The sequence below is a fragment of the Mobula hypostoma genome, chromosome 5 (assembly GCF_963921235.1).
Source record: "Mobula hypostoma chromosome 5, sMobHyp1.1, whole genome shotgun sequence".
NCBI classification, from domain to species: Eukaryota; Metazoa; Chordata; class Chondrichthyes; order Myliobatiformes; family Myliobatidae; genus Mobula; species Mobula hypostoma.
Genome location: NC_086101.1, coordinates 113,250,973 through 113,274,509, shown reverse-complemented (window position 1 = coordinate 113,274,509; position 23,537 = coordinate 113,250,973). Strand labels below are relative to the sequence as shown.

General features: G+C 46.8%; 1 protein-coding gene across 2 annotated transcripts in view; it reads right to left on the bottom strand.

The window, feature by feature from the left end:
- LOC134346931 (ephrin type-B receptor 3-like) overlaps positions 1-23,537 on the bottom strand; it is a 69,748-nt gene that overhangs the window by 19,590 nt on the left and 26,621 nt on the right. Inside the window, exons 1-2 of one of the 2 annotated variants that reach the window (XM_063048800.1) lie at positions 18,063-18,338; positions 11,960-12,024 (exon numbers count right to left, since the gene is read on the bottom strand). In XM_063048800.1, the coding sequence (XP_062904870.1) occupies positions 11,960-12,024; positions 18,063-18,114 (117 nt within the window). In that variant the 5' untranslated portion in view covers positions 18,115-18,338. Of the gene's footprint in view, positions 1-11,959; positions 12,025-18,062; positions 18,339-23,537 lie in introns of those variants that run through there. The other variant, XM_063048802.1, reaches the window with a different exon arrangement.

Here is a 23,537-nt window from a genome sequence, read left to right as displayed (position 1 = left end):
TAATACAATAATGTGGATGCCAACTTCTGTAAAAATTCAAAAAAGTAGAAGAAGAAGAACCAGCTCTGGTTGGAAGCAGGGGCTGGCTGGGCGGCAGTCAGGGCTGCAGTTGAGGAGGTTTTGGAACTGCTGGGGTGTTGTGGGGGACATTCCATGGGAATATTGACCGACGGCCTGTATATGTCCAGAACGATATTCGTACATGGTCCCTTGCAAACTCGGATAGGATGGCAGGGAGGGAGACTGATGGTGACAGCAATAGCACAAAGTGGGAGTGGGAAGAGGTAGGGAGAGGGACTAAGAACAGGAAGATGGTGGGTCGGAAGAGAAAGAAAGGAGGTGGGTCTAGTGTAAGTGAATGGGAAAGTGAGGGAAGAGAAGTTGAGGAGAAGGGCCCGAGGGCAAAATTGCTAAATGTAGTGGTAAGATTTGAAGGGGAAGTGGGAGTAAAGAAAATCGATCCGCTTCAGCTAACAAAAATCATCAGAGGACAAGTAAGGGAAGTGAACCATGCGAGAATTTTAGGAGATGGAAACCTGCTGATAGGATGTAAAACTGAAGAGCAGATGGAGAAGGCAATGAAGGTGACTAATGTTGGGAAAGTCAAAGTGTCCAGGGTTGTAAGAGTTGGAGTACAAAGGGTCAATGGTTGCAAGGGGGTGATATCCGGGGTTCCCCTCAGTGTTAATATGAAGGAGCTAGTGGAGAACTTGAGGGTGAGGAGAGGTTCAGTGATGAGTGTTAAAAGAATGACAAGGGGAGCAGAGAAAAGGGAGACTGAAACCGTTCTGGTAGAATTTGAGGATAAGGTGCCTCCAAAGGAGTTATATTTTGGATTTCTAAGATACAGTGTAAGAGAATATATACCGAAACCTATGAGGTGTTTCAATTGCCAGGAGTTTAGGCATGTGGCCAAAGTGAGCAAAGGAAAGAGAAGATGTGCAAGGTATGGTGTGGAACATGAATACGGAAAATGTGGAGGGGGAGTGAGAGCAAAGTGCTGTGATTGCGGAGGTAACCACAGTGTAGCGTACTGGGGATGTGAAGTGTTGAAAAAAGAGGTGGAGGTGCAGCAGATAAGGGTGAAGTAAAAAGTCTCATATGCTGAGGCAGTCAAGTTGGCAGGACAGAAGAAAATGAATGAGGGAGGATGTAGCAAAGAGCAAGCGGCAGCTAAAGAAGGCAAGATAAGAAGAATGCATAGGGATAGAGAAGAAGAAATTGCTGACCTTTATAGCAGGAGAGGTAAACGCAACATATGAGGTCAAATCTAAAACTGAAAGGATTCAGATTATTGTGAAAGCTGCAGAGCACCAGTTGGGTATGATAGGATTAAAATGGGAAGAAGTAAACGATGAACTCAGGGTACAGTCAAGTCAAGAGACAGTATGTGTGGGTTGATATTACTAATGATGCTACTTCTTCAATGGAATGCAAGAAGCCTGATTGCTAATGGACAAGATTTCAAGCAGTTTATAGCTAGTAGGAGAGAAAAGCCGGATGTTGTGTGTATCCAACAGACCTGATTAAAACCTAATTTAGATTTTGTTTTATATGGTTATGAGGCAGTAAGGTGAGAAAGGAGAGAGGGTGGAGGAGGAGGATGTGCAACTTATGTAAAGCAAGGTATTCTTTATAGAATACTAGGTGTAGGAAGTGAACAAGAGTATGTGGTGGTAAAAGTATGAACTGAAAGGAAGGAGTTGGTGATTGTGAATTATTATAATCCACGCAAAAGACTAGAGTGAAACAAGCTTGAGGAGATAGAAGGGCAGAATAGTAGTAACGTTGTTTGGTGTGGTGATTTTAATGGACGTAATCTATTATGGGGCAGTGACAGAACAGACATTAATGGTCAGGTAATAGAGGAGTTGCTAGATGAGAAATATTTAATGTGCCTAAATGATGGCGGTAGTACTAGAATTGATGTTAATACAAGTAAAGAACCTGTGCTTGATCTTGCATTAATATCAAACCCCATTTCATCAGTGTGTGATTGGTTAGTGTACCAAGAAGGAACTGTATGCAGTCTGGTGCAAGATAAATATTTCTGCCTCTTTGGTCACAGAGAATACAGGTGGGAAATGGATCCTTGAGAAAGCCAATTGGGAGAAATTTCTGGAAAAAAGTGATAGATATCTCAGTCAGATCAGCGATGGAATGGACACAGAAATGCTTGACAGCATATTAAAACATGGTATAATATCACCGCATTAGAATCCATTCCTAAAAATAAAGGAAGCATAAAGAAGAGAATAATACCATGGTGGGATGATAATTGTAAGGAAGCAGTGAGAAATAGAAATAAGGCATTTAAACTGGTTAAAAGAACTCATAACTTCCAACATATGATTCAGTACAAACAAGCTCAGGCAGTAGTAAGGAGGACAATAAGACATGCTAAAAGAACCCCCTGGAGAAAGTATTGTGATTCAATCGGAAACACAACTCAAGTAGGAGAGGTGTGGGGAATGATAAGAAGGATGGGAGGGGACAGGAGAGAGTGGAGGTACCCAGTTCTGGTTGATGGAAATGAGACTGCAGTAACAAATAAGGAAAAGGCAGAGTTGTTGGCAAACGCTTTTGTTATGGTACATAGTTCCGATAATTTGTCTGAGAAGGGAAGAAGAGGTAGAGGAGAGAACAAAAGTGAAAATATGGAGGCTTTATGTAGGAAAACTAACCTTGACGGTGTGCAAGATGTCCCTTTCAGCATGGGAGAATTAAGAAAGGCACTAGATAAAACAGGAAAGACTGTGCCAGGTTAAGATGAAATATGTTATGGTATGATAAAATACTTGAGAGTGAAGGAAGTCTGGAGAAACTACTGCTTCTGTATAACAAAGTTTGGGATGAAGGGAGAATACCAGAGAGCTGGAAAGAGGCAATAATTATTCCAATAAGGAAACCTGGGAAAGATGCCAGCAGGCCAGAAAACTACAGGCCAATTGCCTGGACGTCACATGTATGTGAACTTATGGCACGTATGATAAATGAGAGGTTAGTGTACTTCTTGGAAAGTAGAGGTATGGTGGCTATGTATCAAAGTGGGTTCAGGAAAGGAAGGAATACTATAGATTCAGTGTTGTGTCTAGAGGATGAAATAACAAAAGCTCAAATAAATAAAGAGACAGTGGTTGCAGTTTATTCTGATGTTGAGAAAGCTTATGATATGTTATGGAAAGGGGGGCTCCTAATCAAGCTACATTTAATGGGAATGGCGGGGGCAATGCTTATTTGGGTTAAGGACTTTTTAAATGGGAGAACTATTCAGGTGAAGATAGGATCAGAGCTATCAAGCCAGTATGTTGTAGAAAACGGGATGCCTCAGGGGAGTGTAGTGAGTCCAACTTTATTCTCCATTTTAATCACTGATATATTCGTAAATATTCCAACAGAAGTGGGGAGGTCATTGTTTGCAGATGGCGGGGCTTTGTGGAAAAGAGGGAGAAATATTGAACATATAGTTACGAAAATGCAAGATGGAATTAATCAAGTTGAAGAGTGGGAGACAGAATGGGGTGTTAAACTTTCAGTGGAGAAGACAAAAGCCATGTTCTTTACAATGAAAAAGTTCAGGGGACTTAATTTGAATCTGTATGGAAGTAACCTGGAGAGAGTTGAAAGTTTTTGGTTTTTGGGAGTGCACTTTGACTTGAAATTAACATGGAGAGAACATGTTAGATATGTAGTTAGTAAATATAAAAATGTGATAAATGTCATGAGGTGGCTTGCTGGATTGGAATGGGGTGCTGATTTTGCATCACTGAAGTATATTTATGTAGCATTAATAAGATCAAGATTAGACTATGGAAGTATTGTACACGGGTCAGCAGCAAAATCTGTGCTGGCAGAACTGGATATCGTGCAAGCTCGGGCTCTAAGGGTGTGCTTGGGAGCGGTCAGAACTTCTCCAGTGTGTGCACTCCAAGTTGAGGCAAATGAAATGCCATTGGGGCTGTGACGTAAACAGCTGGAGGCCAATTACTGGATTAATTTAAGGGGGCATGGTGATAGCCATCCTACAAAAAGGGTGTTGCAGATATGCTGGGAGAAGGAGAGGACACAAAAAGAAAGTTTTGGCTGGACAGGAGAGCAAACAGCAAAAGATATGGGTGTATACGATAAAGAGTTTTGTCCAAGTGTGGTGTGGCCTGTCAGACCTTTCTGGGTATTAGAAAATTCGTCTGTAGATCTGGAATTGCTTAAGATTAAGCACAGTAATAAGACGGCTGATATACTCAGTGAAAATCATAGTTATAGGGAATGTAAGTATAAAGGCATACAGATTTTTACAGATGGATCAAAGGATCCAGAAACAAGTGCAACAGGGTCTGCATTTGTGGTACCAAGTTATCGAGTGGAAATTAGCAAGAGAACACCTGATTGCTTGAGTGTATATGCAGTTGAAATGTTTGCCATATTGTTAGCACTAGAATGGAGTGAGTAGGTTGATTGTAACAATTTTGTGATATGTAGCGATTCTGTATCGGCCCTTGCAAGCATTAAGGCGGGTACAGCTAGAGGTCAGCAGGATCTGCTTTATGAAATCCTGTTTGCAAATTCAAGACTGGCTAGACAAGGCAAAAATATCACATTCATGTGGGTTCCAGCACATTCAGGTATTATGGGAAATGAGACAGCACATAGGCTGGCAAAAGCAGCAGTCAAAAAAGGATCTACAGAGGTCAATATTAAACTATCAAAATCAGAGGGCAAGAGCATAGTGCGGAGAGGGATAAATCAACAGTGGCAGCAGCATTGGGATAGAGCAATAAAAGGAAGATATTTACATTCAATTCAGAACAGAGTGGATATGGGAAGAAGTAGGGGAGTAAAGCGGAAGGTGCAAGTGATTATAAGTAGACTGAGAATGGGGCACAGCAACCGTAATGGTACTCTGGCCATCATAAATAAGCATCCAACAGGTTTTTGCGATCTATGTCAGGAGACTGAAACAGTAGAGCATATCCTTATTTCATGCAGGAAATTTGCACAGGAAAGGCAACAAATGTTACAACAATTACGCAAAATAGGACTGGTAGAGAACAGTGTTAAAGGTTTATTGGAATGTGGGGAGAGTGATCAGTGGAGGAAATGATTGTTTAGTTTTTTTAAGGGCGACGGAACTGGAAAGACGGCTTTAAAATAAATGGACAATGAGGGACAATAAATCCTGAAGATTGCAGTAATGCAACAGTGTGGATGCCAACTGCCGTAAAAACTCGAAGAAGAAGAAAAAATGAAGCCTCTGGCTGCTGGATTGTTCCTGTCCATACCCCCTGTCTGAATCCCTTCTGTTCACCCTCCTTCTGTTGCCTCGCCTGAAGCTTTGCCTCACCTCGCCTTGCCTTGCTTCATCTGAAGCTTTGCCTCGCCTGTAACCCTCGCCTGCACCGCTGTCTAGTTCAATCGCCGGATCAAGATAAGGAACTGTCTATCATTGTTTTGAACCATCTGTATCCACACCTTCGCTAGGTAGGTCCAGCTGTCTGCCGCTGCCTTGTGTTGGGAACCGTCTCATCATATTCTGCATTCTGTGTATTGAGTCCCGGCCCTACGTCGTGTTTCCAAGGAGGGGTTCCGGCTCTGTTTTCCATATTCCTGTCTCTCCCTCGACCAAGGCTCTGCGTTCCTGTCTCTCCCTCAACCAAGTCAGGGCTTCGTGGTCTCGTCCAGTCCTAGCCACATCTTAACCTTGTCCTGTCCGAGCCATGGTTTTGTGTTCTCGTCTTGTCTATGTGTCTCGCCCAGCCCAGGAGTACCTTGTCCAGTGGGTGTTGGGGTTTCCTTGTCCTGTCCAGGAGTCTTACGTCCAGTCCTGTTGCCTATCCTCATCCTGTAGCCAAGTCTTGTCCTCGCCTAGTTCTGGAGTCCCAGACCGAGTCAGGACCCAGGTTTTGGGTCCTTGTCCAGTCTCTGTCAAAAGGGGAGCGTTGGTGGCGGACCCAAATGCAAGACACAGACACTGAAGAACAAGGAACAGGACTAGGACTAGAGTTAAGCAAGAGAAGAGGGGAAGAAAGGACGCTGGACATGACACAGGCCCTGGACGAGACAGGGATACAGCGCCTGGGCTAGGACTTGACTAGGATAGTGGAACCCGGACATGGAACTTGGAACTAGGAGCGTGGGCTTGGACTCCAAGCCAGAGACTGGACAAGGCCCCAGAACCTGAGTCTTGACTCTGGCTCAGAGACCGGAACTAGGCGAGGACACGACAAGGCTTGGGTTCTACGAGGTGAGGCTTGGGTATGGACTCCGAGTCAGAGACTGGGCAAGGAGCCAGAACCTGGGACTTGGCTCGGACTCCAGAACTAGGCGAGGACAAGGCATGGCTACAGGGCGAGGAGAGACAAGAGGACTGGATGAGAGACTCCTGGACAGGACAAGGGAACCCCAGCACCGGGCTGGGCATAGTTCTCCTGGACTGGGTGAGACACATGGAGAAGATGAGAACACAAAGCCGTAGCTTGGACAAAACAAGGTTCTTGGATTGTGTGTAGGACTGGATGAGATTCTGAAGCCTTGACTTGGTCAAGAGAGAGAGAGGAAAGCAGAGCCTTGTACGCGGGATAGACAGGAACCCGCCTTGGAAATAGGACGTAGGGCCGGGACTCATACACAGAACACAGAGTCAGGACCCCTCTTTGGGTACAGAACGTAGGGCCAGGACTCATTACACAGAATGCAGAATACGACGAGACGGTTCCCAACACTAGGTAGCAGCAAACGGCCGGACCTACCTAGTGAAGGTGTGGACACAGAGACAGTTCAAAACAACAATAGTCAGTTTCTTATCTTGCTCCGGCGATTGAACGAGACAGCAGTGCAGGCAAGGGTTACAGGTGAGGCAAGGCCTCAGAGGAGGCGAGGCGAGGCAAGGCTCAGAGGAGGCAAGGCGAGGCCTCAGACGAGGCGACAGAAGGAAGGGGAAGGGAAGTGATTCAGACAGAAGTAAGGACAGGAAATCCAGCAGCCAGAGGCCTAATCCTGAAGGTGTCATATGGGGGTGCTAAGAGCGGACCCAAATGCAAGACATAGACACTGAAGTACAAGGAACAGGACTAGGTTAGTCAAGAAAGCAAGGGAAGTGGGGAAGAAAGGGCGCTGGACATGACACAGGCCCTGGATGAGACAAGGATACATGACCTGGGCTAGAACGTCACTACGATAGCGGAACCAGGACATGGAACTGGGAACTGGGAGCCTGGGCTAGGACTCGGAGTCAGAGACTGGACAAGGATTCGAAACATGGGTCTTGACCAGTGGCTTGGACCCCGGATCTTGGCAAAGACATGAGGTGGCTACAGGACTGGACATGGCTTGGGTCCTTCATGGCTAGGGTACTTTGAGGCTTGGGTATGGACTCCGAGCCAGAGACTGGGCAAGGACCCAAAACCTGGGACTTGACTCAGGCTCAGACTCCAGAACTAGGCGAGGACAAGACGTGGCTACAGGACGAGGAGAGGCAATGGGACTGGACTTGAGACTCCTGGACAGACACAAGGGAACCCCAGCACCGGGCTGGGCAAGGTACTCCTAGGCTGGGTGAGACACATGGACAAGACGAGAACACAAAACCGTGGTTTGGACAGGACAAGGTTAAGACGTGGCTAGGACTGGACGAGACCCCAAAGCCTTGACTTGGTCGAGGGAGAGACAGGAACACAGAGCCTTGGTCAAGGGAGAGACAGGAACATTGAACACAGAGCCGGGATCCCTCCCTGGAAACAGGACGTAGAGCTGGGACTCATACACAGAATGCAGAATATGATGAGACAGTTTCCAACAGAAGGCAGCGGCAGACGGCCAGACCTACCTAGCGAAGGCGTGGACACAGAGACAGTTCAAAACAATGATAGACAGTTCCTTATCTTGCTCCGGCAGGTAAGGGTGAGGGTTACAAGTGAGGCAAGGCTTCAGACGAGGTGAGGCGAGGCAAGGCAAGGCTTTAGATGAGGCAAGGTGAGGCAAGGCAACAGAAGGAAGGGGAACAGAAGAGATTCTGACAGGGGGTATGGACAGGAATAATCCAGCAGCCAGAGGCTGAATCCTGAAGGTATTTATGAATCCAGCCCAAACGCCAATCAGCTGCCTCAAAAGAAACTGGGGAAAACCGGAAAACCTGGAATAAGGAGCATGAACCGGAATGCAGATTTCATGGACCAGACCATGACAGTCTCTGGCTCGGAGTCCAAGCCCAGGCTGCTAGTCCCAAGTTCCATGTCCTGGTTCCGCTATCCCAATCAAGTCCTAGCCCAGGCCCTGTATCCTTGTTTCGTCCAGGGCCTGTGTCATGTCCAGCATCGTTTTGTCCTGTCACACCTTGCTACCTTGATATCCTAGTCCTGTTCCAAGTACTTCAGTGTCTGAGCCTTGCATTTGGGTCTACTCCCAGCACCCCTCATTATGACACCTTGGTTCTCAAGGGATATTGGAACTCTGATAAAGAAGAAGAGAAAGATGTATAACATGGATAGGAAACAGGGAGCAAATAAGGTGCTTGAGGAATATAAAAAGTGCAAAAAGTACTTAAGAAAGAAATCCGGAGGGCTAAAAGAAGACATGAGTTTGCTTTGGCGGTCAAGGTGAAGGATAATCCAAAGAGGGTCTACAGATATATTAAGACTAAAAGGATAGTAAGGGATAAATTTGGTCCTCTTGAAGATCAGAGTTGTCAGCTATGTATGGAACCAAAAGAAATTGGGAGATCTTAAATAGTTTTTTTTTGCATCTGTATTTACTAAGGAAACTGGCATGGAGTCTATAGAAATAAGACAAACAAGTAGTGAGGTCATAGAACCTATACAAATTGAGGAAGAGGAGGTGCTTGCTATCTTGAGGCAAATCAGAGTAGATAAATCCCCAGGACCTGACAGGGTATTCCCTTGGACCTTGAAGGAGACTGGTGTTGAAATTGCAGGGGCCCTGGCCGATATATTTTAAACATCAGTATCCACGGGTGAAGTGCCGGAGGATTGGAGGATAGCTCATGTTGTTCCCTTGTTTAAAAATGGTTCAAAAAGTAATCTGGAAAATTATAGGCCGGTAAGTTTGACATCAGTAGTAGGTAAATTATTGAAAGGAATACTAAGAGATAGGATCTACAAGTATTTGGATAGACAGGGACTTATTAGGGAGCATCAACATGGCTCTGTGCGTGGTAGGTCATGTTTAACCAATCTATTAGAGTTTTTCGAGGAGGTTACCAGGAAAGTGGATGAAGGGAAGGCAGTGGATGTTGTCTACATGGACTTCAGTAAGGCCTTTGACAAGGTCCCACATGGGAGGTTAGTTAGGAAAATTCAGTCACTAGGTATACATGGAGAGGTAGTAAATTGGATTAGACATTGGCTCAATGGGAGAAGCCAGAGAGTGGTAGTGGAGGATTGCTCCTCTGAGTGGAGGCCTGTGATTAGTTGTGTGCCACAGGGATCAGTGCTGGGTCCATTGTTATTTGTCATCTATATCAATGATTTGGATGATAATGTGGTAAATTGGATCAGCAAATTTGCTGATGATCCAAAGATTGGAGGAGTAGTGGACAGTGAAGAAGGTTTTCAAAACTTGCAGAGGGATTTGGACCAGCTGGAAAAATGGGCTGAAAAATGGCAGATGGAGTTTAATACTGACAAGTGTGAGGTATTGCACTTTGGAAGGGCAAACCAAGGTAAAACATACAAGGTAAATGGTAGGGCACTGAGGAGTGCAGTAGAACAGAGGGATCTGGGAATACAGATACAAAATTCCCTAAAAGCGGCGTCACAGGTAGATGGGGTTGTAAAGAGAGCTTTTGGTACATTGGCCTTTATAAATCAAACTATTGAGTATGGGAGTTGGAATGTTATGGTGAGGTTGTATAAGACATTGGTGAGGCCGAATTTGGAGGATTGTGTGCAGTTTTGGTCACCAAATTACAGGAAGGATATAAATAAGGTTGAAACAGCGCAGAGAAGGTTTACAAGGATGTTGCCGGGACTTGAGAAACTGAGTTACAGAGAAAGGTTGAATAGGTTAGGACTTTATTCCCTGGAGCGTTGAAGAATGAGGGGAGATTCGATAGCGGTATATAAAATTATAATGGGTATAGATAGAGTGAATGAAAGCAGACTTTTTCCACTGAGGCAAGGGGAGAAAAAAAACCCAGAGGACATGGGTTAAGGGTGAAGGGGGAAAAGTTTAAAGGAAACGTTAGGGGGGCTTCTTCACACAGAGAGTGGTGGGAGTATGGAATGAGCTGCCAGATAAAGTGGTAAATGTGGCTCACTTTTAACATTTAAGAAAAACTTGGACAGGTACATGGATGAGAGGTGTATGGAGGGATATGGTCCCGGTGCAGGTCAGTGGGACTAGGCACAGTCAAGAAGGGCCAAAAGGCCTGTTTCTGTGCTGTAATGTTTCTATGGTTTCTCAGGAGCACAGTAGGTGTATCCGTTTGGATTACCTGGAGAAATCGGCGGTAGGTGAACACCTCACTTGCAATAGCCATAGGATTGACTAAAACGGCACTAGATTACTGTGCTGCGCCAATGGCCTTTGGGACTAAGCCAATGAAATGAAACTAGAGAAACAGAATTTTAACGAAGACGAAGGTCTGACTCTTCAGTAAGAACTGGAAATTGATTGTAAACAAAATGGGACCTGATTGGATGAGGACTAACCAATCAGGAAGGACATACCATGGGGTATAAATACGGGGACTTGCCACGCCGCGGCATCATTCCCGATGAAGATGGCGGTGTTTGATGTCGAACCGTCGGCTACAATCTATATTTGTACCCGGCTGAAAGCCCGAGAAGAGTTTATACGTCATATAGGCCGGGAAAACACTAGATCCTCTTTTTTTTAACTCTAATTTTGCTATATTACTGACTTAGTTTCGTTAGTTATTTTATCGTTATAAGATCGTACGTTTTTGCTGGCTTCGTAATAAAGGATCGAGCGTCGGACAGCGTCGAGTTCCCCACTCAATTTCTCATGGTTTTGTTTTTTTTAAGTAACCTGTCACAACCACGGATTCGGCAGCGCAGTAGATACGGCAATTGCGCTTGTGAATTTGCACGTGTCAGGTAATTATTATTTCATCATGATAATGTTCAACTCCATTCTTGTCGTCGTAGTGCTTGTCGAGACCTGGACGTAGCATAGCAAAGCTTCGCTGCTGTTTTGTGTTCGGCCTTCCCTGAGTTATTGGACTTTCAAATCAACTGGCTCTGAAGACTAGTGGTATTCGTTTAATGCTGGCCTAGCGTTTATTGTTTTATTTTCCCTTTCGTTACTTTCGAATTAAAGTCTGTGAACTACCGACCTGCTTCAGTGTCTCTCACTCTGCACTTGGGTTGTATTGTGGCGACATAACCTCTACAGCCCGTACTGTGCTGTACTGGTTTACGTTCTGTGCTCTATAATCAAAATCTGGCACATAAAGATGTTACCTGGGATTGGAAGACGTCAGTTATCAGGAACAGTAACAACATTTCAGCCACATCTGGTCGGGGACTTGAATGAGCAGGGCACAGCAGGATGTGGTATTAATTGTGTAGGATCAGAGTAGATAGGTATGGTGGGCCGACGGGTCTGTACATCTTTGGGGGTGGCACTGTAACGTAGTGGTTAGCGCGACGCTCTACAGTACCAGCGACCAGGGTTCAATTCCCGCCTTTGCCTGAAGGGTGTTTGTAAGCTCTCCTCGTGATCACGCGAGATGCCTCCGGGCGCCCCGCTTTCCTCCCACAGTACAAAGAAGTGCTAACTAGTAGGTTAACTGGTAAATTGTCCCCTGATTAGGCTAAGGTTAAATTGGGGGTTGCTGGGCAGCGCAGCTCAAAGGGTTGGAAGGGCATCTTCCATGATAAATATAAATCTTCCTCGATAAATACATATTTTAGATTTGTTATTCTGACCCTTCTGCGTTCCTGAAAGATGAGAGAGGAGTTTGTGAAAGTTGGCACCTTACCCCACTGCTGGGCAGCGCCAGCCAGTTCAGCTCCTCCGTCTCCATCTGAGTGTCCATCAGCACCTCTATCAGAGAGAAAAGGGAGAGATTTGCATTTCGATAGAACCTTTGACAACCCGTCAAACTGCTGTCTCTAGCTTTAGCTGACACATTGCTCCCACTTTGCGGGGATTCCTTCCGTTTCCTCCTTCCCCTTTTTGTGCTTTTCAGAAGCCCAGCGATAACTAACAACTGTGCAATATCAGCATCTGGTTAAACAGGCGAAGAGGCTCTTCAGCTGCTCTTTAGATGGAAGAACTACGGCTACCAGAAACCTGAAAATGCTGGAAACACCCAGCAAGTCAGACAGCATCTATGGAGAGAGAACAGGCTTGAAGCGATGACTGTTTCTTTTTGCCTAGATGCTGACTGAGCCGGTGGGTGTTTAAGTCTTTTGCTGCTTTTATTAACGTTTTCTGAATTACCTGATTATTTTGTCCCGTCAGAGGAATTCCTATCTTTGTCCCTTCCCCACCCGCACTAACTCGATTCTCACTTTCTCGGTTCTGATGAAGAATGCTCGACTCAAAACAAAATCTTTATTTCACTGGAAACACGCATGAAGTTGCGGAGGAATTCATCGGGTCAGGTAGAAACAGTCGGCGTTGCCGGGCAAGACCTGTTTCTCTCTCCACTGAGGTTGCGTGATCTGCCGACTGTTTCTGGCCGTATCAGTTTTGTTCGGATTTCCAGCATCTGCAGTTGTGTTCCCCCACAGTATTCCATGGCCGCTTCTGATACATGGAGCGACTGCATTCAATGTGCGCGCAGCAAGATTCCAGTGAAAACAACCTGAGAACGACGGGGCAAATAACGGCCCTGGGAGTATCGAGGAGTGGGGCTCCCTCGCCCGCAAAGAGCTGAGCTGGGTTTCACTCTCTGGGTCCCGAGACACTGAAATCACAGTGCTCAACCTCGGTGGCAAGGCAGCTGCTCTCATCTGGCAGAATTTAAGAGTAACCCAGAGAGAGTCGCAATGAGGGTCACTAGCGAACGCAAGGAGACTTCGGCAGTTCAAATTAAAACTAAAGATTTATTACTGAAATTAACTCGAAAACTAACAAGAGCTCAGACAAACTGTACATATCTTGCCCAACTAAAGTCGCTCACACAGGAGACACTTGTCTGAATTTCATTAGACAAGGAACCGCAACGACCCAGCAAAGAGGAGTTGTCATGCCTGCTCTGAAATGCACCCTGGAGCAGGGCCAATCAGACAACGTAAGTGTCCAGACAAGGCAACATAGGTGTCCAAAGTGACCAAACAGTGGGCGGGGCTAAAGTTGCGCCAGTGGGCAACTTCTCCCGGCCCATCAGGGAAGCTGCTCATATTTTCCTATTCTAATGTCTCTATTTTCCTTTTCGGGGTGGTTGGGCTTCTGTCGGGATCTTTGAGCTACAGCAGCACTGAAAAACTGCGCCTCTGCACAATGGCGTATTCGCCTTCCCGGAGCCCGTTGATCGGCCGCGTTTCGGCACATCCCGGTTTGGCCCGAAGTCGAGAGACTACGGGGCCTGCACCGCCCTGTGGACACGAATTCTCACTGGTGTCGTGCGCTGAAGCGTAGCAGGAGCCGGAACATCGAAGACAGCGGGCTCTGCACCCAGTAATCGATTTGCCGATCCCCGAGTCGGGGAACTCGAACTAAAAGAGCAACGCCTCAGACTTACTGCAACAGCGAAATAGCGACTGTTGTCTCCCCTGTCGCTGTGAAAGGAGTGCCATCTGTCTGTCCCGTGTTAGTGAGAGAGCGAGCCTGTGGGATGTCGAAGTGTTGGATTTTGATGGACTGTAGACCATGGTCTCTCTTTGAGGGTTTTGCTGTTGTTGGCAAGGTGGGAAATACACAGCCGTGAAAGCTCACCAGCACCTCGACTTCCTCAGGAGACTGAACACAGAAATGCCGTGGCCCCTTCGATCCGCACAAAGATTACAGATGAACCGCAGAGAGAGCATTCCCTCCGGAGGCAAGTGCTCTGCCCGGGACCACCAGAAACTGCAGAGAGCCGTGGACAACGCCCAGCACACGGCCACGGCGACCATAGAGGTGTTCCGGGACCGTTGGGCTCCGCGGGGTGTAAATGCCATCATTGATGAGGATGGAAATATATTGGTTTAACATGTATTGGGTCTGTTTGTAGTGTAGTAAATGTGTTAGTCACTGGTTTTGTACATATTGTATAGCACCGACATTTGTAATAAAGAATTTGTTTTAAAGATCTATAAAAAAAAGCAGACGTCAGAAGCCAGTCTCCGTCATGGACTCTGTCTACACTGCTCCCTCCCTTTATAAAGTTGCCTGCATCTCTTCTCTCCACCCCACTTCCGCCGCCCACCCCTTCGGGTAGAAGATGCACGTGCACTCAGACACAAGGACAGTATCCATCCTGTTGTTAAAAAGACTATTGAGCGGTCAGCTAGTACAATGAGATGGACAAGCAACACACATCAAAGTTGCTGGTGAACGCAGCAGGCCAGGCAGCATCTGTAGGAAGAGGCGCAGCCGACGTTTCAGGCCGAGACCCTTCGTCAGGACTAACTGAAGGAAGAGTGAGTAAGGGATTTGAAAGTGGGAGGGGGAGGGGGAGATCCAAAATGATAGGAGAAGACAGGAGGGGGAGGGATGGAGCCGAGAGCTGGACAGGTGATGGGCAAAAGGGATATGAGAGGATCATGAGACAGGAGGCCAGGGAGAAAGAAAAGGGGGAGGGAGGTGGAAGCCCCCTTCACTTACGTCATGAACCTTGCACCTTACTGTCAGTCTAAACCTGCACTCTCCCTAAGTGTAACGCTTTATTCTGCCTTCTACTATTGCTTTTCCCTGTAATGTACGACATGCAGAACAAATGTTGTCACTGTACCTCAGTAAAGGTGACGATAGGAAACCAGTTACCAATTTCTCTCGGACATCTAAGGCCAACAGTTTCACTGCTTTCAGAAATATATGCCCAGTTATAAACGGACACCAATTACATTTTAATTAATTAATTTTTTGAGATACAGCGTGGAAGAGATCCTTCCTGGCCCTTGCAGCCGCGCCGCCCAGCAACCACCCCGTTTTAACCCTAGACTAACCACGGGACGATTTACAATGCCCAGTTAACCTAACAACAAGATATATCTTTGGACTGTGGAAAAGGAAACCGGAGCACCCGGAGAACACATGGTCTCGGGGAGAATGTACAAACTCTTTATAGGCGGCCGCTTGTACTGTGAAACGTTGTGCTAATCACTACGGTACTCTGCTATTTTCCCCTAGTTTGGAATAAAGACTTTGCGGCACACTATCACCACACTGAACACAGGGAAGTAAAGGCATCCGTTAGTCTTGCGAGACCATGGATCTGCGCCTGGAAAGTCTTGACTCTCCAGGGCGCAGGCCTGGGCAAGGTTGTATGGAAGACCGGCAGTTGCCCATGCTGCAAGTCTCCCCTCTCCACGACACTGATGTTGTCCAAGGGAAGACCCATACAGCTTGGCACCAGTGTCGTTGCAGAGCAATGTGTGATTAAGTGACACAACACGTTCCCTCGGCTGGGGCTCGAACTCACGACCTTCTGGTAGCTAGTCCAATGCCTTAACCACTTGGCCGTGTGCTCACACCAGGAAGCTAACACATCGATATCTCGAGAAGCACCAATCGGCCAGCAGTTCAGTTCTAGCCAGCATTTTGTGTGTGTTACGCTGGTAAAGGGTTTAAGGGTTAAGGGGAGAATGGGGTTGAAAAAAAAACTCAACCATGGTTGATTGGCGGAGCACACCCAATAAAATGAATGGTGTAAAGACAACAGGTCCTGCATGTGTAGGAAATCCAGAGCAACACACACAAAATGGTGGAGGAACTCAGCGGGTCAGGTAGCATCTATGGAAATGAATAAACAGTTGACACTTCGGACCGAGACCCTTCAGGAGGACAGGAAAGGAAGGAGGAAGATGCCTGAATAAAAAGTTGAGGGCAGGGGAAGGAGGAATCTAGAAAGTGATAGGGAAAGCCACATGGGCTTGGGAAGGGGGGATGTAAAAAGCAGGGAGGAAGGTTAAAGGGCTGGAGAAGAAGGAATCTGATGGGAAAGGTGAGTGGATCATGGGAGAAAGAGAAAGAGGAGAGACACGGGGGGGCGGGATGTGATAGGTAGGTGAGGAGAAGAGTGCAGAGTGGGAAAATGAAGATGAGGGAAAGGAGTAGTTTTTTTTTACTGCAAGTTTGAGAAATCGATGTTCATGCCATCAGTTTGGAGGCTATCTGGACGGAATATGAGGTCAGTTGTCCCTCCAACCTGAGAATAGCCTCATCATGGCAAAAGAGAGAATACACCAGAATGGGAATGGGAATAGGAATCGAACTGGCTGGCTACCGGGAAATTCCGCTTTTTTGCGGATAGAGTGGAGGTGATCGACAAACCAGTTCCCTCAATATACATCGGGTCTCACCAATATAGATGAGGCTGCATCAGGAACACCAGGCACTATAGACGACCCCAGCAGGTTCACGGGTGAAGTGTTGCCTCACCTGGAAGGTCTGTTTGGGCCCCCGAATGGAGGTGAGGGAGGAGGAGGAGAATGGGCACGTGTGGCACTTCTGACACTTGCAGGGGTAAGTGCCACGAGGGAGATTAATGGGAAGGGACGACTGGACTAGGGAATCGCTCAGGGAACGATCCTTACAGGAAGTGGGGAATTGGGCGGGGAGGTACAGATATGCTTGGTGGTGGAGACCCGTTGAAGGCGGCGGAAGTTGTGGAGAATGATGTGTTGGGTGCTGAGGTTCATACGATGGTTGGTAAGGACAAGGGGAACTCTATCACGGATAAGGCAGCGGGAAGATGGGGTGACCGCGGATGACCGGGAATTGGAGGAGATACGAGTGAGGGTGGCATCAATGGTGGAAGAAGGGAAACGCTGTTCTTTGAAGAAGGATGTTCTGGAAAGGAAAGCCTCATCCTGGGAACAGATGCGGCAGAGGCGAAGAAACTGTGGAAAGGGAATAACATTTTCACAGGAGATAGAGGTAGTGAAGAGGTAGTCGAGGTAGCTGTGGGAATCGGTAAGTTTATAAAAGATGTCGGTTGACGGTTGGTCTCCAAAGATTGAGACAGAGATATCGAGAAAAGGGAAAGAAGTGTCAGAAATAGACCAAGTGAATTTAAGGGCAGATGGAATTAGGAGACAAAGTCGATGAAATCGACGAGCTCAGCACGGGTGCACAAAACAGCACCAAGGCAGTCGTCAGTGTAGCGCAGGAAGTGTTGGAGAGCATTGCCAGGGAAGGCTTGACCTGTTCTACATTGCCAACGTAAAGACAGGCATCACTGGGGCTCATGCGGACGCCCACGGGTACATTTTGAGTTTGCCGAAAGTGGGAGGAGCCGATTGAGAAAATGTTTGCAGTTCGCTCTAATTTTTTTTATATAGCTGCGTGGACCAACCATTGCTCTGGGCAGGTGATTTTTACGCGGCTGGAAAACGGTGCGGCACCTGAAATGTTTTTAATTGATAATATGCAAAATACGAATATTTCGAACGAAAATTGAAAAATCACGTACGTCATATTCCATGAATAAAACAACTGAGTCTTTTACATTCACCTTTACTCCTGGCAACTAACTACCTGACATCTAAATTAATTCGGTTAAACTTTCTAATCTTTCTACTAGCATCATCCCTGTCAACGAGTCATGCAGCTGGGAAACAGGCCATTCGGCCCACCGAGTCCGTACTGACCACCATACTAAAACCAATCTTACTCCATTCTCCCCACATTCCCATTAACTCCCCGCAGATTCTACACCTCAACCATACAATGGGGGCAAGTTATAGGGGCCGATTAACCCAGCGACCCGTGTATCTTTGGGGCGTGGGAGGGAACAAACCTCGCCTGGGTGGGGAGGGGGCGGGAAGAGACCACGCAGTCACAGGCAGAACGTGAAACACTCCACACTCACGAACGAGCGCGTCGGGATCGATTTCTCGATCTGTGATGCAGCGCCTCTATCCCGATGCTCAATAGACTCTATGATTGGGAATCCACACCTTGTGCTGGATAAATTGCATCTTTAAACTTACCGTCGAAAGCCAGCGCTGTGGAAAGAAAGCAGAGGGATATCCAGATCGCCATGGCCAACGGCCTTTGAGCAGGGGCTCCGTAGGGACCGTGGAGCGGACTCCGAGCCCCTTCCCACCTCAGCGCTGTGGGAAAACAACGACGGCGTCTGTATGACTGCTGTCACCCCCACAGCAGTCCCCGCCACTCGCAGCTGGAGGCTCAAAGTACACCGCTCGCTGATTGATTTTAAAAAGGGGACTCGTGTTTGTTGAGGCAGTCACACACAGGGCAGCGGGTCGCGGGACAGTCCGATAGTCACAGCAGTGAGTTGTAAAGGGTTAGTGGGTCCTGCGGGGTCATAACTCAAAGGCGGATGGCCAAAGAGATCGGGGGTCTGTCTCTCGGATCGGCATGCACACTGAGTGGCCACTTTATTAGGGGCTCCTGTACACCTGGCCATTACTGAAAATATCTCATCAGCCAATCATGTGGCTGGAACTCAGAGCGAAAAGGCATGCAGACGTGGTCAAGAGGTTTCGAACAAACATCAAAATGGGGAATGTTACCTTCTGTAACTTCAAAACATTAAGCTGATTCAAAGAGGACACTGGAGTCCGAAATGAGCGTCTCACTTCCAGTTTACTTTAAGCGAGGCGCTCGCATATCACGTGGTAGCACAATTCACGCATTCACACACACATATAACCCATAATAAATAATTTAAAAGAAACAGAATGTGTAATCAGATAATATATATACGATTACTCAGATATTGCTGAACCATTAAATACACAATAGGGAAGAAATTTTATCGAAGTGACTTTGACTGTGGCCTGATTTTTGGTGCCAGGCGGGGTGGTCTGAGAAACTGCTGATCTGGGATTTTCACTCACAATAGTCTCTAGAGATTAGACAATGGTGAGAAACAAACAAAACTGGCCTTCTCTACTGTCGAGATGAAGCCACACTCAGGTTGGAGGAACAAACCTTATATTCTGTTGGGTAGCCTCCAACCTGATGGTATGAACATTGATTTATCTAACTTCCGTCAATGCCCCTCCTCCCCTTCTTACCCCATCCTTTATTAATTTATTTATTTATTCGTTCATTAATTTTTCCTCTCTTTCCCTCTCACCATAACTCCTTGCCTGTTCTCCATCTTCCTCTGGGCTCCCCTCCCCCTTTCTTTCTCCCTAGGCCTCCTGTCCCATGATCCTCTCATATCCCCTTTGCCAATCACCTGTCCAGCACTTGGCTCCATCCCTCCCCCTCCTGTCTTCTCCTGTCATTTCGGGTGGCCCCTCCCCCTCCATTTACAAATCTCTTCCTATCTCTTTTTTCCGTTAGTCCGGACGAAGGGTCTCGACCCGAAACGTCGACTGTACTTCTTCCTATAGATGCTGCCTGGCCTGCCGCGTTCCACCAGCATTTTGTGTGTGTTGCTTGAATTTCCAGCATCTGCAGATTTTCTCGTGTTTGCAAAACAAAAAGGTTATCCAGTGGGCGGCAATTCTGTGGGTGAAAATGCCGTGTTAATGAGCGAGGTCAGAGGTGAACGGCCAGACCGGCTCAGGCTGACCGGAAGGCGACAGTAACTCAAATAACCACACCTTACAACAAACACGTTACAACAGTGTTGTGCAGAAGAGCGTCTCTGAGCAGATAACACGTCGAACATTGAAGTGGATGGGTGGGCTACAGCAGCAGAAGACTACGAACAGACACCCAGTGACCGCTGTATGCGGTACCGGAGGTATCTAATAAAGTTGCCGCTGAGTGTAGATGTCATCGCGGGGAAGTGGTGGTGGGGGGTGGGATCAGAAACGAAATTTCTCCGAAGGTTAAGGAGGTTCACTGAACACGAACAGATTCTACAGATTTGTTGGAATCATTATCAAGCGGGAGTGGAAGATGTCCGTAACACGCTGCTGGGGGTGGCGGCACAGACTGATTGATATATGTTGAGACTAAGGCACATACAGGATTGTTTTAAAGTCTTGGGCATATAGATAACTAGGGTGCCTAAGACTTTTGCACAGTACTGTATTAATTTTATGTATTGCACTGTACTGCTGACGCAAAAAGATCATGACATATATGAATGCCGATTAACCTGATCCTGATACAGGTCTCCATTGTGGGCTGAGAGAGGGAAGGGGGCAAGGAGAGGGTGATCATGGTTGGAAAAGTGGGTAAGAACCCATAATGATCTGTAATGATCAATAAACCAATCGCTTGGAGTCAAATGATTCTTGCCTGGTGTCTGAGGGCTGGGTAAGTCTGCACCCGCGCCATCTGTCGCCCTTGGTACTCCTTTTCCGCCATTCGTTCCTTCACCGGCACAGGGGCGATATCCTGGCGCTCTCTCCCGATCAGCTTTGCGGGTGTACCCACCCCTCAGGGACTGCAGAGGCTCCACAGGGCACTTTCTCGGGGCAGCTAGGGACGGGCGATCAAATGCTGGCTCAGCTTGCGAAGCCCACATCCCTCGAATGAATGTAGAAAGCAAAGTAGACAGCAGAACTAGAATTAATCGATAATTGGTTTATCATTGTCACGCGTACCGAGATGCAGCGAGGAGCTTCTGTTGAAGTGCCACCCAGACAGATCATTTCATCCATAAGCTCGTCGGGGTAGTCCGGAAGTGCAGAAGGCAGAGTGCAGTCAATCATTAACACGAGAACTTGCAGGCGCTGGAAATCCAAAGCAACACACACATAGAGCTGGAGGAACTCAGCAGGTCAGGCAGCATCTATGGAAATGAACAGGTAGTCGACGTTTCGTGCTGAGATCCTTCTATCTGCTGACCTGCTGAGTTCCTCCAGCACTTTTCTCTGGGACGCAGAGTACAGCGTTACGGTTCCAGAGGAAGTGCGGTGCCGGCAGACAGAAAGGACACAAGGTAGAGTGAGAGATCAGGAGCTCGTATCAAGCTGTAGTAAATCAAGGCAACTGGACTTGCTGTACAACTTGATTAGTTACAGCTTGCTTTGATTGACTACTGCTTGATTATACACTGGCCTGGACGACTGAGGGGCTTCATAGACATCAGGAGTTCCTCTTTATCGCGCGGGGGTCGAATAACACTGGACAGCAAGTTTTTTTTCGAAAGTGTTGCTTCCTAACAATTGACTTTGTGGTTCTGAAAGAACGCTTGAGGGTGAACACAAACATAATTTCAGACCACTTGTATCACGTAGGAATGTGGAGAAGCAAGAAAACAGCTTTAAATGAATATAATACGTTTAATATCAAACGGTGCGGACGCTTTCCAAAAGTTCAACTAAGCTAAAAATGTTTTGTTGATGAACTTTGTTTGCACTCAGTGTCTGAGGCCGCTCGCCGTCCAACAACAATCAGCCAGCATTGATGGATTCCAGTTGCCCTGATACCGAATTAATAGTGAGCTCCCTTGAGCTTGGTGTTTCTTGTTAGAACATAGAACATTACAGCACATCACAGGCCCTTCGGCCCATGATGTTGTGCCAACCTTTTAACTCACCTTAAGATAATCTAACCTTTCTCTCCTACATACCCCTCCATTTTCTAATACTCAACTGCCTATCTAAAAGTTTCTTAAATGCCCTTAATGTATCTGTCTCTACCACCACCCCTGGCAGTGTGTTACACACACCCACCAATCTGTCTGTAAAAGACATCCCTCTACACCCCTCTTATATTTTCCTCCTGTCACCTTGATATTTTGCTTTTCCTCCCCTCCCTTAATGGTTTCTGGCCCTGGGATAGAGGGGCCGGCTCTCCACTCAATCTATGCCTGTTATCGTCATGTACATCTCTATCTGGTATCCTCTCATACTCCTTCACTCCAGAGACAGAAGCCCTAGCTCGCTCAGCCTTTCCTCATAAGACATGGTTGCCCATCCAGGCAGTATCCTGGAAAATCTCCTCTGAACCTTCTATAAAGTTTCCACATCCTTCCTATCAGGAGGTGAACTGAAAACAACAGATCACAACTGAGCAGAGTTTTCATAGAGCTCAACACATCCTTGCATTTCTTGACCTCAATCTCCTGACTCAATGAAGGCCAACGTGCAAAATGTCATCTCAAGCTTTTGCATCTTCTGGCTGATGGAAGAGGGGAGGAGATGGAATTCCCGGGATGGGGAAGCTGGTGATTGTCTTGACAGTGGGAAGTGTAAACAGAGTCCATGGAGGGGAGGCTACTTCTTGTAATGGACAGACTGTGTCAACAACTCTGCAGTTTTTTGTGACCACAGGCAGAGCAGTTGACCACCAAGCCTTGATGCATTGGGATAGGATGCTTCCTGTGGTGCATCTGTAAAAGTTGGTGAAGGTCAACAGGAACACACAAACTTCCTTTAGTATTCCGAAGAAGTAGAAGCTTTGGTGCATTTTCTTGGTTGTATCATCCACATGGTTGAACCAGGACAAATTATTGATGATGTTTACACTTACGCCATTTGGGAGCCCTCCTGGGAATGAGTGAAGCATGAGGGCAAATGACCATCTCTTTGGATACAGGGTGGTATTGGAGCACAGGGAAGTGATAGCTGTTCCTTCTTTATTCAGAACAGCCCAGGGATATACAGGGAGGTCATTAGTGGGAAAGCTTGTAGACACACTTATCCCAACAGGATTCATAGTCACTTGGAGGAAAGTTAAGGGACGCTGGCACCGATTGGTTGTGGGCAAATTGCATTTCGCCAATAATATAGGACGCATGGTTGATGAGGTTGACGAAATTAAGACAAATAAGGCAAGGACTTTCAGGCATTTTCTTCTAAGTGCCACACAGTAGGCTTATCAGTCAAGTCTGGAATAAAAAAAACACTGATAAACAGGTCTAAAGCTGAGGCCACAGACAAAGGTTTCAGTCCTGGCCTACAAGGGGAACTGGACGGCTTTATATTGGAGGAGGACTTGCAAGGTCAAGGTGGGGGGGAAGGGTTGGTGGTTGGTATTGCCTACATGACCCCAGCATGGATAGGACAGGCTGACTGATCTTTTTCCATGCTCTACCCAAAACGTCATAGAGTAACAGAGCAGGGAAACAAGCCCATTCACCCAACCAGTCCATGTAACTCTCCTCGTTCAAATTCCCAGCGATTGGCCCACACCTTTCCAAACCGCACCCCTTCAAGTACCTGTCCAAGTGCTTCTTAAATGATGCCTCAACCACTTTTTTTAACAGTTCATTCCATATCCTCACCACCCTAAAGGAAATGAATTCCCTTCAGGCCCCTTTTAAAACTTCTCCCTCTCATGCCAACTCTTTGCCCTCCTAGTTTTTGACTCTTCTGCCCTGGGGAAAGGACTATTACTGTCCACATATCTATGTCTCCCACAATTTTAAACACCACCAGCTGATTGCCCTTAGTTCTCCGATGTTCCAAGGAATAAAGACTTATCTTGGCCTACCTTCCTATAACTCAGGTCCACCAGCTACACCCATTCCTGTCAACATCTCATAAATCATCTCTGCATCCTTTCTGGTTTAACTATCTCTTTCTGAG